The 16,190-nt window shown below is 42.7% G+C and overlaps 1 protein-coding gene and 1 pseudogene across 1 annotated transcript; one reads left to right on the forward strand and one right to left on the reverse strand.

The window, feature by feature from the left end:
* Window positions 1-2,523: 2,523 nt before the first annotated feature.
* Window positions 2,524-4,302, reverse strand: LOC147982898 (tyrosine N-monooxygenase-like; annotated as a pseudogene).
* Window positions 4,303-9,408: 5,106 nt separating this feature from the next.
* Window positions 9,409-12,510, forward strand: LOC147982899 (indole-2-monooxygenase-like). The gene is made up of 3 exons (XM_087539392.1): window positions 9,409-9,999; window positions 11,170-11,598; window positions 11,674-12,510. The coding sequence occupies exons 1-3, from the start codon at window positions 9,505-9,507 to the stop codon at window positions 12,295-12,297; spliced, it is 1,548 nt and encodes a 515-aa protein (XP_087395518.1). The 5' UTR covers window positions 9,409-9,504; the 3' UTR covers window positions 12,298-12,510.
* The last annotated feature ends 3,680 nt before the right edge of the window (window positions 12,511-16,190 follow it).

The raw sequence follows: 16,190 nt of genomic DNA on the forward strand, positions 1-16,190 counted from the left end.
ATATATTTCCTCTACAAGATCAACAAGGATTTTTTTTATCAAAGCAAGCTTTGTTTCTAGTTTTCTAGATAGTTCAACAAAATGTTGGTCCTCCACAGAGCACGGGTATATGTTGGGATCTAGGAAAATATTGTATCCAATCACCAACCATAGCAGATGTGTGTTCGGGGCATCTATTTAAGTCAAGAGCATAAGCATCAATCTGCTAAGTTAATCTAGTCATGTTACATCCAAAGAAAGAGGTGATCCATTGTATCTTTATTGCAACATAAGTGGCACTACTCATTACCATCCCATCCTCTCTGCACCAAATTATCTCAGTCAGGATTCTACACTTTAACATCGCCCACAGAAAGATCTTAATCGTCATTCATATCTTTAAGTTCAAAATGATATTGTATTCATAAGTAACCCGGATTTGAGGTGCAAAACAAGTTTTTAACTCTGAAATCACCTTTCTGATTTAGCTTCCACCTTGCCCTATCCTTATCTCTAGGCAAGGTAAAATTATCCGCAACATGTTTCAACTCAGTCCATTGAGAAGAAGCCTCTGAAGGAAATATGCCCTATAGGCAATAATAAAGTTATTTTTTATTTCCTTATATCATGATAAAATTTTATTATTCATGCTAAAATTGTATTAACCGGAAACATAATACATGTGTGAATACATGGACAAACATAGTGTCACCGGTATGCCTCTACTTGACTAGCTCGTTAATCAAAGATGGTTGTGTTTCCTAAACCATATACATGAGTTGTCATTTGATTAACGGGATCACATCATTAGGAGAATGATGTGATTGACTTGACCCATTCTGTTAGCTTAGCACTTGATCGTTTAGTATGTTGCTATTGCTTTCTTCATGACTTATACATGTTCCTACAACTATGAGATTATGCAACTCCAGTTTAGCGCAGGAACACTTTGTGTGCTACTAAACGTCACAACGTAACTGGGTGATTATAAAGGAGCTCTACAGGTGTCTCTGAAGGTACATGTTGAGTTGGCGTATTTCGAGATTAGGATTTGTCACTCTGATTGTCGGAGAGGTATCTCTGGGCCCTCTCGGTAATGCACATCACTATAAGCCTTGCAAGCAATGTAGCTAATGAGTTAGTTACGGGATGATGCATTACGTAATGAGTAAAGAGACTTGCCGGTAACGAGATTGAACTAGGTATTGAGATACCGACGATCGAATCTCGGGCAAGTAACATACCGATGACAAAGGGAACAACATATGTTGTTATGCGGTTTGACCGATAAAAATCTTCGTAGAATATGTGGGAGACAATATGAGCATCCATGTTCTGCTATTGGTTATTGACCGGAGACGTGTCTCGGTCATGTCTACATAGTTCTCGAACCCGTAGGGTCCGCACGCTTAAAGTTAGATGATGGTTATATTTTTTTTCCTTTTGCAATACTAGATATGGAATTCATTGCATGGATGCAAATTGTACGATGTATGATATGATCTATGCCACATGTAGGTAGTCTATTCCATAAACACCTGTGGATAACGATGATTCTGTTATTTAGACCAGTTTGCAGTTTATGCCGAAAAGTATAATTACTATAGCAACTTTGCCCGCGTAATTCAGAAATAAATTTTTCTTTCTGTCTTTGTTGTTGCACTGATGAAATGAAGTGAAATTAATGAAATGAAGGACCTGCAGCAATAAACGAAAAGCTGACAGTACAAACCAAACAGCAAGAACTTACTCGTAGCATTATCAACAATAACCACTAGCCTGACAATACACTGTCCTGCATAATACAATTCATTAAACGTATGAAAACTAGAAAATTACTTCCAAAATTAGAATTCTCACATCGTTTTCAAGCACCAAGCCATTTCTTCGGACAACCTGTTTAACTTGAATATTAAGCAGAATCTGCCGCAGTCTAGTTCTTCAGAATTTTGGTTGTTTCAAAGGGAAATGAACCGGGCCTTGAGCCTGATTAGGATGAGCATTTTCCCTTTTTTCGCCATTTCGGTGATGGCGAACCTGCCCGGCTCGTTAATCATTGTGTATAAGTTTCTTTCTACTAAAATGCATCATGATACAGCTTTTATATCTCAGAAGAAAAGATTTCTCACAAAAAAACCCTAGTTAATAGAATATGAAAAAACTTAGTTCATAGAACAATAAGTTGGCAATACATAACATATTGATGCATGAATGACATAATTGTAAGACGGGGTCAAAGCTGGGCACACAATTGTACAGCCAGGCATGTATACAACATAAACATAAAACTTTTGTGCAATTCCAAGGATTATTTCATGGTACACCATAATGGAAAATACAGAGGTTTTGTTTTACATAATGATAAGTACACACATTACATTAGTGATGCAACCATCGATTGCTTCTTTGTTTCTGCACACATGCAGTGTCATAATATTAAAAGAGAACTGAACGTAGCGCCAGAAACATGTAACATACACTAGTTCCAGATACATTTTATTGACACATAAATGAGAAAACGCATATTAAATCTATTTAATTGGATCATATATAGAGATGTGCAGCCAATCGTGGTGTAGCTTGCAGAACAAGGGGTTCAGCTAGTGCAAGGCCCGCATTGCGTTCTTGGAGACTCATACTCTTAACGTCGGGAGGCTTTGTCCAAGTGAATCCCTGCAACATCCTTGCGAACAACATCATTGTCATAGAGGTACCAAGTGAAATCCCAGGACAACCCCTCCTCCCACTGCTAAATGAAATGAAACGTAGGCCTGGATCAGTGACAAGTACATTCCCAGTGTTCAAATGCCTCTCAGGGTGAAACTCCAGTGGTTCAGTCCAAATCTTGGGATTGCGGCCAAGTCCAAGCCGGCTTAAAAGTATGTGGCTATCCTTGGGGATGGTGTAGCCAGCAATTGTTGTGTCCGCCATGGTGACATGGGGTACGTTAAGAGCATGGTATGTGTGTAAGCGGAAGGCCTCCCGGATGCACGATTTGAGATAGTTTAGCTGAGGAATGTCAGACTCCTGCACCAGTCTATCTTTACCGACAACGGCATCGAGTTCGTCGGTTGCTTTCTGCATGATCTCTGGCATGTTTATCATCTCAGCGAGTGCCCACTCAACCGCATTAGATGGGTTATCGACTGCTGCAAAGATCATTTCCTAGGTACATCCATAGATTTGAGAATAAATAAAGTAATCAGTATAACGCAACAGAAAAGGTCAATACACAGATAAAATGGATCGAAGAACAATGAAGAAACTTTTTATTGAGGTCAAGATGACATACTAACCGCTGTTTGTGCTCTAATGTCTTCTAGGGAAAGCATTGGTTGTCCCTCTGCATCTTTAAGATGAACCAGAACGTCCAAAAAGTCTCGGGGCCCTTTCTCAAGAGTGGATGACCTTTCACGCATCCACTCCTCTATAATAGGATCATGCAACCGGTTGATTGTTTGCATGGCAACCTTGGAAACCTTTTCATGGCCATCCAAGTCGAGGCCTATGAGGGCAGGGAAGTAGTCGGACACACAAAAGCTGTAGAGATGGTTGAGGGCCGTGAAGAGAGCGGCAACATGTGCCACCTCATCATGTCCAGGCCCACTAGTGGATGAAGCTGGTAGGTCACTAAAGTATCTTTTACCGAACACAAGCCTTCTTATCATGTTACCAACGAAGTGTTGGGTTACATGACGGACGTTGACAATGTTGCCTGGACATGCCATGTCGCTGCAATGAGTTTTATTAATGTACCTCACAAGGTGGTCGTACTCCTCTTTCTGGAGGTGGTGGAGCTTTCGCTCCATGGACGAGGCGAGAATCTCAACAGTAAGGACACGCCTCATCTTCTTCCACTGGTCTCCATATGGTGAGAAGATGGAGCCCTTGTACCCGAAGCTGAATATGCCCGAGGCGAAGGTGGTGGGACGGGAGGCAAAAACTTCATCATTTTTTCGTAGTACCTCAGAGGCTATCTGTGGACATGCTACAACAATGACATGGGTAGCTCCGAGACGGAGGCACATGATGTCTGTGTCATCTCCTTGAGCAGGCCATGGATCCATCGGAACACCGCCGGCTTGCTCAGAATCACCTGATGCATGTTGCCAATGATGGGCAGTGCCGCAGGCCCCGGGGGCAGCCTGCATCGTCGCCCCCGTTGCTTCTGGGACAATAGCACTCTTTTATTTTTCCAGAGAAAATACACCAGCATGGTGACCATGATAACCAGAGTACCAAGAGCCATATTGCATGAGCTGGGCAGGGTGTTATATGAAGTAGGATAGAAGGCAATTTGTGGAACTGATAGGTAATGGACAGATGTTTTAACAGTTGTGTTTGAAGACACTCTTGCTTGGTGCATCTTTGTTGGTTAGTTGTGCGGGTATTTATAGGACAGCCGGGGAGCCAGGATCCTTGACGTACTAGTTATTTAATCAATTAGTGACTCCTTTCATTGCCCCACGTGGCCACATATACCATTCATGTCGCCTCATGCATGTTCAATGCATTCTGGAGAGCAAATTAAGTGAATGTTGGATACTCAGTTAGAGACGTTCTTCACTTGATCATCTACAGGAGCTCTTCCAGATTGGCATAGTCAGAGAAGGCCTTTGCTGAGCTAGCTCACATGGAGTCTTTCCTTCATTCAGAGAAGGAACCATCAGAGTTTTATGGAAATCCTTCTCATTTCCGGCCTCTATCGATTGTTGCACACAACCGTCTATTATCAGAAAGTTTCAACATCAGAAGTAAGAGCATCTACAGCCGGCCGCCTCATACTCGCCTCAAATGGCGGACAACCCCAGGTGCCGCAACCGCCTCGTGGTGGATTTCTTGGCCTCTGACCATGACGGATCCATCGTCGACCTCACTTTGATCGGCAACGTGCAGGTGACGACCTCCGGCAAGGAAGAGTAGGGCATGGGAGATGGCGGCGCCTCGAGTCCCGTGAGCCGGTGCATGTCCCATGTCCTACTATACCTCGTCGACGATCGCACCGACATTTCAAGGGGCGCAGCCAGCTGTCGGACAACGTCCGCTGAAGTTTAGGTTTCATGTGCATGTAATTGTATGGATTTGAGGATTCGTAATTGAGGTATCTGGTTCTGGAAACGCTAATTTGAGGTCTCATCGGTCACTGCCCGGCGTCCACGGGCATTTGAAGGGTCGGATTTGTTGTATCCAGTTGTAAATGCTCTAAATGTTACTTCCTCCGATTCAAAATAAGTGTCCTAGCTTTGAACTGAGCTTAGAGGTTAGAGAAATTAAGAACTCGACAGAAGTAAACTCCTGGAAGTATCATCACTAAAATGTGTTATTCATGGGAGCCAACCGAGGCAACTGCTCCTGTCTGCAGTCTCTTGGCCATGCCAAAATTTGATACCGATGCCAGTTCGGTCTTGCTTTGGAATTTTGCACTGAGGCTGTCCGGGTTTCCGTGGGTATCCGTCGACCCGTACGTTCACTGTGCGGAGCCATTCTCCTCTACAGAAACGCACTAGCTGCAGGTAGCACATGATGCACGAGTCTTCGCATCCATTCTCTTCCACACACGCACTAGCTGCAGGTATGTATCCCATGATGGACGAGTGTCCGGATCCATTCTGCACTAGCTGCAGGCAACGGCTCCTGCTAGTCTCAGTACTGTGCTTCCAAGAGCATGAGGGAGATGTTGACGAGTTACCAACGCTCAAACCATTGGTTGACTAGTTATTACACATGCATAGCTCGTGTGATCCGTGATTTAAGGGCAAAGAATCGGAATCCAATTACCCTTTCTCTTATAGTACTGTCGTCTGTCGATCATTCTGACCTCCACCTTCTAGAGTGAGCGTCACATAGCTAAAGTTTGTTTATTTGATCCCGCCAAAAAAATGTGTGTACTCTTTGAGAAAAAATGTACTAGTGGCATGCGGACTAGAAGCCACGCCACATGACTTACGGATTTGGCATGCCAGGGTCTCACAATGATATCAACATGCTTCAGCGATCTCCGTTGTTAAAGAGACCTTGCGGTTGGCATTTCGAGTGCTCCAACTTCGTTGGGGTATTGTTCGTGGAGCTGCAAATATATGGGATCTTGAGATGCTGTGGACAGTGATGGCTTGTTGTATGATCATGCATAACATAAATGTAAAGGAAGAGGCTGACGATGCTCGCCATACCTCTGATATTTTATACATGTTCGCCTCCTAAAAGAAAATCCAGAGCATATCGTCATCTTTCTATAGATGCGTCAAAAACTTCGACATTAATAACCGCATGTGTAACTACTCGATGATCTTGTGAAGCATATCTGGATTCATGTAGGAAACCATTAGTTTTCTATTTGAGCGTTATCCTCTGAATGGTATTTATGTCTGAATTAACTATGCATTTTTAATTTGAATTATTTATTGCTGATTTTTTTTACATCTATGTGTATGGGAATGCATGGAAATGAGGACGTCGTTGCCCAGGCAGAAATATGGGCTCCATTGGCTACTGTCCGCCCACACGTCCGGACGTGTTTGTGAACAAGAGTCCACTGAGCCCCATTATCTAGTGCCCTCATTTCACACAGAGATAGAGGGGGGGGGGGGGGGGGCGGAGGGGCTTAGCGCAGTTCGGCTAGAGAAGGACGCTAGTCACCAATCCTTGCTCCCTAGAGGGCCCACATTAGGTAGCTTATTTTTTTTCTAAGGCCCACTTCAAGCTTCCTCGAGGTTTTTAGCGTCATATCCGAATTTTTTATTTTACTCTGAAATTGCACGAGTGCTATACCTCACATTCAGCGAGGCAGAAGGACCTCTCTCATCAAGTGCTAGATAATCGGGCTGGCCCACTAGCGCATATTTTCGACAAAATAGTTAAAAATAGGTGCGCGCGAGGGACCGGTTTTGCGATCTCCTCGTTGCTTGGTAGCACTCTTAGCCACTGCGCCAACATCGAGTCCGTGTACAATATGTAGGACGCGACCTACTAGAAGGAAAAGAACCGTCTTTTACACATATTTCTTCTTTTCTTTTCTTCGGTTTTTTCTTTCTTGCTTTTCAATGCTTTCCTCTGTTTTTTTTGTTTCCTTTCTTTCTGTGGGTGTCCGTCGACCCGTACGTTCACTGTCCGGAGCCATTCTCATCCACACACGCATTAGCTGCAGCCTGCAGGTGGCACATGATGCATGAGTGTCCGGATCCATTCTCTTCCACACACGCACTAGCTGCAGGCAACGGCTCATGCTAGTCTCAGTCCTGTGCTTTCATGAGCATGCGGGAGATGTTGACGACTTACCCACGCTCAAACTATTGGTTGACTGGTTATTACACATGCATATTGCTCGCTAACTGACATCCATGCATAGCTCTTGTGATGCATGATTGAAGAGCAAAGAATCGGAATCGAATTACCATTTCTCTTATATTACTGTCGATCAGTCTGACCTCCACCTTCTAGAGTGAACATCACATAGCTAAAGTTTGTTCTCTCTGATCTCGCAAAAAGAGAAGTGTATATTCTTTGGGAAAATGTATTGTCACTAGTGAGAGAGTCGGGTGAGAGACGCGAGACAGAATGAAGGACGAGGAGGACAGCGGGCTAGGTCGGGCTTGGTTTTGGGTCGGGCCTGGTGGCGTCGCTTCTAGGCCACATGCCACTAGTAAATTTTGTCGGCGTTTTTTTTTAATTGAGTTGGCTGATACCAGTGGCATGCAAACTATTCGCACACCACCAACAACACATCAGTAGTGCCATTGTTATATGTTGGCATGCCACTAGTAACTCGGGCCATGTCCCACCCCTGGGGCTAGCTTACTAGTGGCATGGGCATATTTTAGCACACCACAATTTTGGCCACACCACATTTATTTTGAATAATACCAGTGGCTAGTGTGTGGCGCGCCACTAGCATAGGATGTGTTTAGGCATTTCTCTACTAGTACCAAGGTCACATCAAACATGTCATATTTGAAGCAGTGGCATCAAACGACTTTTGGATTTGGCATGCTTTCTTTGTGCCAGGGTCTCACAATGATATTAACGTGCTTCAGCGATCTCTGATGTTTAAGAGACCTTGTGATGGGCCGAGATGCTCTGTCGTGCAACTACACCGTCAATGGCCATGATTACATCATGGGGTACTACCTTGCCGATAGTATGTATCCTTACTGGCAGCAGTTTATGATGACTATCCCCGAGCCTAGGTAGCAAAAGTTTTCTCTTGGCATAAATGCAAGGAGCTGCTAGGAAGGATGTGGAGGGGTCATTTCGAGTGCTCCAACTTCGTTGGGTTATTGTTCGTGGAGCTGCAAATAGGTGGGAACTTGAGACGTTGTGGGAGGTGATGACTTGTTCTACGATCATGCATAATATATTGTCGAGGATGAGGCTGACGATGCTCGCCATACCTCTTATATTTAGAGGCCTAAGGTACATGTTCCAGAGCATGTTGTCAACTTTCTAGAGATGCATCCACAACTTCGACATTAATAAGCGCACGTGTAACTACTCAGTAATTTTCTGAAGCATACGCGTATTTATACTGGAAACCATTAGTTTTATGTTTGAACTTTATCCTCTGAATAATATTTATCTTTTAATTAACTGCATTTTTAAATTGAATTACTTCTTGTTATTTTTTTTAAATTTTTATTGTTTGAACTATTTATATCCTTGATTGATCTATGTGTGTAGGAATGAATGCTACGTTGTCGCCTTATTAATTGCTCCAAGTTCAGTGCACCCCACAGTGGTTGTTGGTTTTAGTACTCTGCTTGACTAGCTTATAAGCAACCGATCGAGCTTGTGATGATAAACTAAGCTGGTTCAGAAGAACAATTGCGCCGAGAGCTCCAGCGGTTGTATTATATGTGTGTATTTTTTGCTAATGTAAAATGCGCAATTTCTATGTAAATTGTGTGTAATTTTTGTTATTTTTTATTTTCTTTCTTCATAACGGGTAATACCAACGCCACTAATTCATTCTTCTTTAGGAAACTTCCTATTTTGTTCCCTTTATTTCTGTTCATTTATTTTTATTTTTGCCTTGTGTCTTAACAGGTATTGGGTCAATTTCTGTTATGTTTCAGACCATGCCCATGTATTTAGTAGGCTTCCGTTTGGTGGTTGCAAAGAGTCGAGTGCTCCTCTAGAAAATTTACTGGCCCAAATAATTGCAAGTCGATTTTGATTTTGCTGCACTGAGAAAAGTGGACGTGCCCAAATTATTTTTTCAGCCAACTTGTCCCTAACCGGTCCCTTATATTTTCCACTTTTTCTTTTTTGAGCGGTCACAGAAAGTTCATAAAACATGTAACCAAGACCCAAAGACTACCTTGTACAGTATGTTTTTAAGAATGAAAGCTACGTTGTCGCCTAACTAATTGCTCCAAGTTCAGTGCACCCCACAGCGGTTGTCGTTTCAAGTACTCTGCCTGGCTAGCTTATAAGCAACTGATCGAGTTTGCGATGATAAAACTAAGCTGGTTCAGAAGAACAATTGCGCCGCATAGCTTCTGAAAGTGCTGTGCTAGACATTAACTTCCCATGGCAGATCTCGTCATGCTAGAGACGCCTCCGACGGGATGGTTTCTATTCCTCTTCCCGCTCTTCCTCTTGTTTGTGTTTTATTACTGGTTCACTTGGAAGACAGGAAAAAGGCAACAGCTTGCAGGCAGACTCCCGCCATCACCACCGGCGCTGCCCATCATCGGCCACCTGCACCTCCTCGGCTCGCTCCCGCACGTCTCGCTCCGCAGCCTCGCCAGGAAGTATGGCCCTGACGTGATGCTCCTCCGTCTCGGCGCCGTGCCAACGCTCGTCGTATCGTCGCCGCGTGCCGCAGAGGCCGTGCTGCGCACGCACGACCATGTCTTGGCATCACGGCCACACTCCATGGTCACGGACATCCTCATGTACGGCTCGTCCAACATCGGCTTTGCGCCATATGGCCAAGGCTGGCGGCAGGCAAGGAAGCTCCTCACCAACCACATGCTGAGCGTTAGAAAGGTGCAGTCTTTCCGCAGCGCCGTCATGGAGGAGGTAACTTTCAATGACTTTCTAGTTTTCGCCACACCACATTTGATAGAATTATTTTTAATATCTCGGCGTGAAAAACATTATGAAGACATAAAATTGAAAAATGCATAAACTTCATCCTTTCCAAACCAAAAAAACTTAATATTTAAGATGATGAAGAAAATTGTGGATTGTTAAAAATCAAAATTAGATGGCGAGTTGACCAGAAGAAAATTAGAAAATGGGCTGGTCTGTCTATCCACAAGGCGGCGTAGTGCAGGTCCGTCGGACAAAAATATATCATCATATTTAATTAATATTTAACTTAATTTGAAAGAAAAGCTATCCATAGATCATGAGGGTAAATAATATAGCTTGTGCTTCATTAAGAAATCTCGAAATAGAAAGGTGTGACAGCTCCCGGTGCCTAGGCACCGTCTACCAATAGTAAAATCAAAAAAGAAAAATCTGAAACTTTGTAACATCAAAGATGATCAAACTTTGTAGGTTCTTGCAAGTTTTCATGCCAAAATATTATGTAGAGAAAGGTGTATGAACGAGTTTCAGATTTCAGTGCTAAAAATGCTCAAAACTTCAAGCACTGAGATCTTTTTCGTGTGTAGAGCTCCTCGAATGGTTTTTTGGTATGAAAACTGGCAAGCGCCTACAAAGTTTGACCATCTTTGATTCTGCAAAGTTTTAGATTTTTTCCTATTTGTTTTGATTTTAATGTTCATAGAGGGTGCCTAGGTACCCGGGAGCTGGAAAACTACTCTCGTCTCGAAACCAACTCAATCCAATTGGCACACTGAGGTCCTAGCAATTGCGAGAGGAAAGGTCATGGCTTGAAAATCCATCAGACATAGGAACGTGGAAACGCTCATACTACTCAACACCAGCAACAATCAAGAAAAGAGAGGTCAGGGCTTAGACGGTCTCCAGTTAACTGATGAATAAACAACATCCACTAGTTAGGATATTCCACATTTCTAAAAAAAATTGGGAGCTTGATTTTTTCTAGTTAATATGTCAGTTACCATCAGATAGGACGTCCCTTTTTATTCAATGATTTCCTACTGTCAAGCCTTGTTGGTAATCTTCTTAGCATTTTCAGAAACTTACCATGTCAGAAACAAAATAAATAAAATTCACTTTCATTGTGCCCTCTGCTAACAATTGTGCATGCCATCATAGGTGAGCATGGTGATGGCCAAGATTCATGAGGCCGCCGCAGTCGTTGGTGTGGTGGACATGAGTGAGCTGCTCAAGACATTCACATATGACATGGCATGTCACATCGTGTCCGGAGAATTCTTCCTAAAAGAAGGACAGAGCAAGTTGTTCCAAGACCTCACCAATGATACGTCACTGCTGCTAGGAGGGTTCAAGGTGGAGGAGTACTTCCCAACATTGTCTAGGGTAGGACTGCTTAAAAGGACAGTCCGTGCAAAGGCTGAGAGACTAAGGCATAGATGGGCCGATCTGCTGGACAAGGTGATCGATTATCATGAGAACAAGGACAAGTCAGTGTTAGATAACCAGGGTAGTAATTTCGTCGATATTCTCTTGTCTGTTCAGCTCGAGTATGGTCTCACAAGAGAGCAGATGAAAGCTCTCCTAACCGTAAGTAAATATAATACCTTCCAGATTATTACAAATAAAAATTATTATAGTGTACTAATTAATTGATATCCACAGGATGTATTTTTCGGTTTAACTGACACATCATCTAACACCCTCGAATTCACAATGGCTGAGCTCATGAGGAGGCCCCGCCTGATTGGGAAGCTACAAGACGAGGTAAGGAGTATCGTACCCCAGGGACAGGAAATTGTTGATGAAGCCGACATTAGCAGTATGACATACCTAAGAGCAGTCCTAAAGGAGTCATTCCGATTTCATCCTGTTGCACCTTTACTTGCTCCACACCTTGCCATGGCTGACTGCAGCATCGATGGGTACATGATTCCTGCTGGGACGCATGTCTTTGTCAATGTATGGGCCATTGGTAGAGACTCTAGCTCATGGGAGGAAAGTGAAGAATTCATACCTGAAAGATTTACAGAGGAAGGCCGTGATGTGCATGTCAACTTTGTAGGGAGTAATTTTAAACTCTTGCCGTTCGGGGCAGGACGCAGGATATGCCCTGGTATAAACCTTGGAATCATGACTGTTGAGCTTATGTTGGCAAACTTGATGTACCATTTCGACTGGGAACTGCCAATAGGGGTTGAGAGGAAAGACATTGATATGACAGAGGTGTTTGGACTCACTGTGCGCCTGAAGGAGAAATTATGGTTAGTTCCAAAATCATGCATGTAACGGAACAAAATCTTCTAAGTAAATTTATGTTACCCGTATGTAGCCACTATAAAATAAAGGTTAATTCTAGCCATCAAAGGAGTCAGGATTTTCATCCTAGGCGTGGGAAAGAAAGTAATAACCACACAAGTATACCATGCATGTGATGTACTTTTCGTTTGAGCTTACTGTGGTTTTTTTATTATTGGCACAGTGTTTTATTAAGTTGGCATATCAACTGAAATGAGATCCGATCCGGATTAGCTCCATCTTCTCATTTAAATTTACAAATTGAAAAGTAAGGACTCATTCTGCTATTTTATTTTTATTCTTGAAATGTAACAAACTTAAAAAAATACTAGCACATATGCATGTGCGTTGCAACGGGATTACACCTGTTAAAATGCCGTTCCCAATCATAATAAGCGTAAACATACCCTTACTTTTTCAAGACTAATTATCCCATTGTTAATTGTGTCCAAGGATTTAAACATTTTGCTTAAACACACAATAGATAATAGAGACTGCCAAGTAAGAAAGCAAAGCTTAAAGGTCAGATCAATGGAACACCTTGTCAGCAACCTTCTTAGCTTCTTCATTGCCTAGAAATTCCTATAAACTAATCACTTATAATATCAAGTGGTTTATCTAGGACCTCTCATGCGGTGTGCTTACGCACAAAACTCACTTTACAGAGACAACATGGACTACTTTAACAAATAAACGTATGCATTGCAGTATCATGCACATGAGCAAATCGAATTGTAAAACCAAAATGCCTGGAAGGATGGAGAGTGTAAAAGGATAGACTACAAATACCTTCAGCCTATTTTGTAGCATTCCATCAATTCATGACCAAGCCTTAATAAAAACTGAGAATAGCTTACCATTGGATCTAGTAAATCAAGAATACCATAAGCAAGTCCGTAAGGAGAATTGTAGAATCATGACCAAAAAGTGCAAGAAAACACACACAAGAATTGCTTACACTGATACACTACAGCAGATCTCGTTCGGCCCCGACCAGGCAAGGAATCTGCGAAAAACTTGAATTATTTATGTTGTACAATGACCGGTCAAGTGGCATACAGTGATACACTACAGCTGACCCCGTTCAGCCCCAACCAGGCAAGGCCTTTCATGCACTAATGATGAATCTTGTTCTTTATCCCCCATCCAGATGCCAGAATAGCAAAGTCTTTAGGAGAACAACACTGGAGTATGTGAGTTCGAGAAGGTTGTTCTTTATCTTCCATCTAGATGCTTAGATCCTCCAAACCCATCATCCAACTATCATGAGACAAACTGAGAAAGTCGCACAAAAAGATAACGTCGGTGTGCTGTTGTGCTCTATCTAACCTGCAATTGCGTGTATCCTCAGATTTTTGTTAAGCACTGCATGGACATGTGCATCGAGAGCAATAAATATTCATGACGCTGATAGTAAGACCTCACCTTGAAAATCTGGTTCAGGAGGCAACACGCTCGCACACTCGCCACCAGCACTGTAGAATGGGCAAACACCTTGATGGTCGCGATGTAGGCAGCTCTTACGGTCTGTGGTGGCAGCGGAGACTGTGGAGAACAGGGAGGCGGCACTGATCATGACAGGCGAGTTAGTATGGACAGACAGGATGCTAGTACTCAGAGTCATCCTCGATGGTTGGCACTCGATGATGCATCGGTTTCTTATACATGAGCAAACCATCTCCCTGTTTATCAGCCATCATAGGGCCATCAAATTCAACGGGGCGGCCTCGTCGAGTACGGCGTCTCCACCGTCTCTGACATCTTCATCCACCCCAACCCCTACGCTCTGTCCTTCTTGTCACCGACCTCTCCTTCCTTGCCTCTCTCGGGTCTAGCGCGAGTTGCACGTACAACAAAATAGGTCAAAGGAGAGACGATCAGATTGAATAAGAAAAGCCTAGAGGGCAGAAGATTCCGAGCCATGAAAGAGGTGTCGGGCTGGTGCCGATGCGCGGCAGTAAGGCGGCGAAGCAACAGGGCGATGCGGGGAGGGGACGTGAGCACCGAGATCCAGTCTAGTGCACCCCTCGCCCAGTCGACGACAGTCGCACGTTTTCCTCCTCCTCGTGAGGCTTGGTCCCCACCATGGTTTCTACCTCCTCTCTCTTTTGATAGTGGTATACCATATACGATATGGGCTGGACGTGTCTGTTTTGGTAGCAACATAGCAAGGGTGTTTTTCAAGTTGTGTACAACATGTGCGCCTCAGAAACATTATCAAATTTCCTTTTTCTTTTGCAGGAACGGACCGATCCATCGACGTGCGTCTTTTGCAGGAACAGATCACTCACATTGATTTTTTTTCTTGAGGGAACGGATCCATCCATCGATAGGTCGTGCCTGAGGAAAGATCAATCGCTTTTTTATCGGAACAGATCCATCCATCTTTCAAATCTCAACCGTCAATATTTATTGGTTACCATAAAATCAACGGTGATAAATACATGACGTATGGAGAACTATGAAAGCCTCCATCTTTTATTATTAGGAAAAGAAACGAAATAGACTTCCAAATGAATCTTTGGTTTTTTTCCTTGTGTGGCTCTACGACAGTATATACAAGCCATGCTAAAGGTACATAATTAGTAGTTTTGTCGAAACTACCTAACTGGTTGTTCGAACCGATTTAATTAGTATTTTAAATATGAACCTATGAGCCTTCCCTCATTGATTTCTATTAGAGAAACCCCTAGCATAACATGGTCCTTACACACTGAAACAGGAAAGAAGAGAAAGTAGAAGCTGCCATCTGCAGCACATCACCAGCATCAGCCAATCTAAAAGGCTAGTTCCTCTATCCTAGCTCATAATAAATAAGCTGAAAAGTATTTGGAAATGCCCTAGCAACATAAGCACGACACGAAGGTGGGGCCTCAAAATTTTTCACCCAAATTGAGTACATAATATTATCAAACAAGCATCTTGATCTAGCAAATCATCCTACAATTCTTCTCCTCGTCATCTAGCCATCACCTCTTGCGAAAGCCTCTTGCACCGACTGTTTGATCGTCTCCACACTAGCATCAATGCTTCTTTACTCATGGATTTTCCGCAACATACCCTTGTAGCTAATGCTATGACATTTACTATATATTTCCTCTACAAGATCAACAGGGATTTTTATTATCAAAGCAAGCTTTGTTTCTAGTTTTCTAGATAGTTCAACAAAATGTTGGTCCTCCACAGAGCACGGGTATATGTTGGGATCTAGGAAAATATTGTATCCAATCACCAACCATAGCAGATGTGTGTTCGGGGCATCTATTTAAGTCAAGAGCATAAGCAACAATCTGCTAAGTTAATCTAGTCATGTTACATCCAAAGAAAGAGGTGATCCATTGTATCTTTATTGCAACATAAGTGGCACTACTCATTACCATCCCATCCTCTCTGCACCAAATTATCTCAGTCAGGATTCTACACTTTAACATCGCCCACAGAAAGATCTTAATCGTCATTCATATCTTTAAGTTCAAAATGATATTGTATTCATAAGTAACCCGGATTTGAGGTGCAAAACAAGTTTTTAACTCTGAAATCACCTTTCTGATTTAGCTTCCACCTTGCCCTATCCTTATCTCTAGGCAAGGTAAAATTATCCGCAACATGTTTCAACTCAGTCCATTGAGAAGAAGCCTCTGAAGGAAATATGCCCTATAGGCAATAATAAAGTTATTTTTTATTTCCTTATATCATGATAAAATTTTATTATTCATGCTAAAATTGTATTAACCGGAAACATAATACATGTGTGAATACATGGACAAACATAGTGTCACCAGTATGCCTCTACTTGACTAGCTCGTTAATCAAAGATGGTTGTGTTTCCTAAACCATATACATGAGTTGTCATTTGATTAACGGGATCACATCATTAGGAGAAT

The sequence above is a fragment of the Triticum urartu genome, chromosome 2A, assembly GCF_056163025.1.
Source record: "Triticum urartu cultivar PI428250 chromosome 2A, HENAU_Tu73, whole genome shotgun sequence".
Classification (NCBI taxonomy): domain Eukaryota; kingdom Viridiplantae; phylum Streptophyta; class Magnoliopsida; order Poales; family Poaceae; genus Triticum; species Triticum urartu.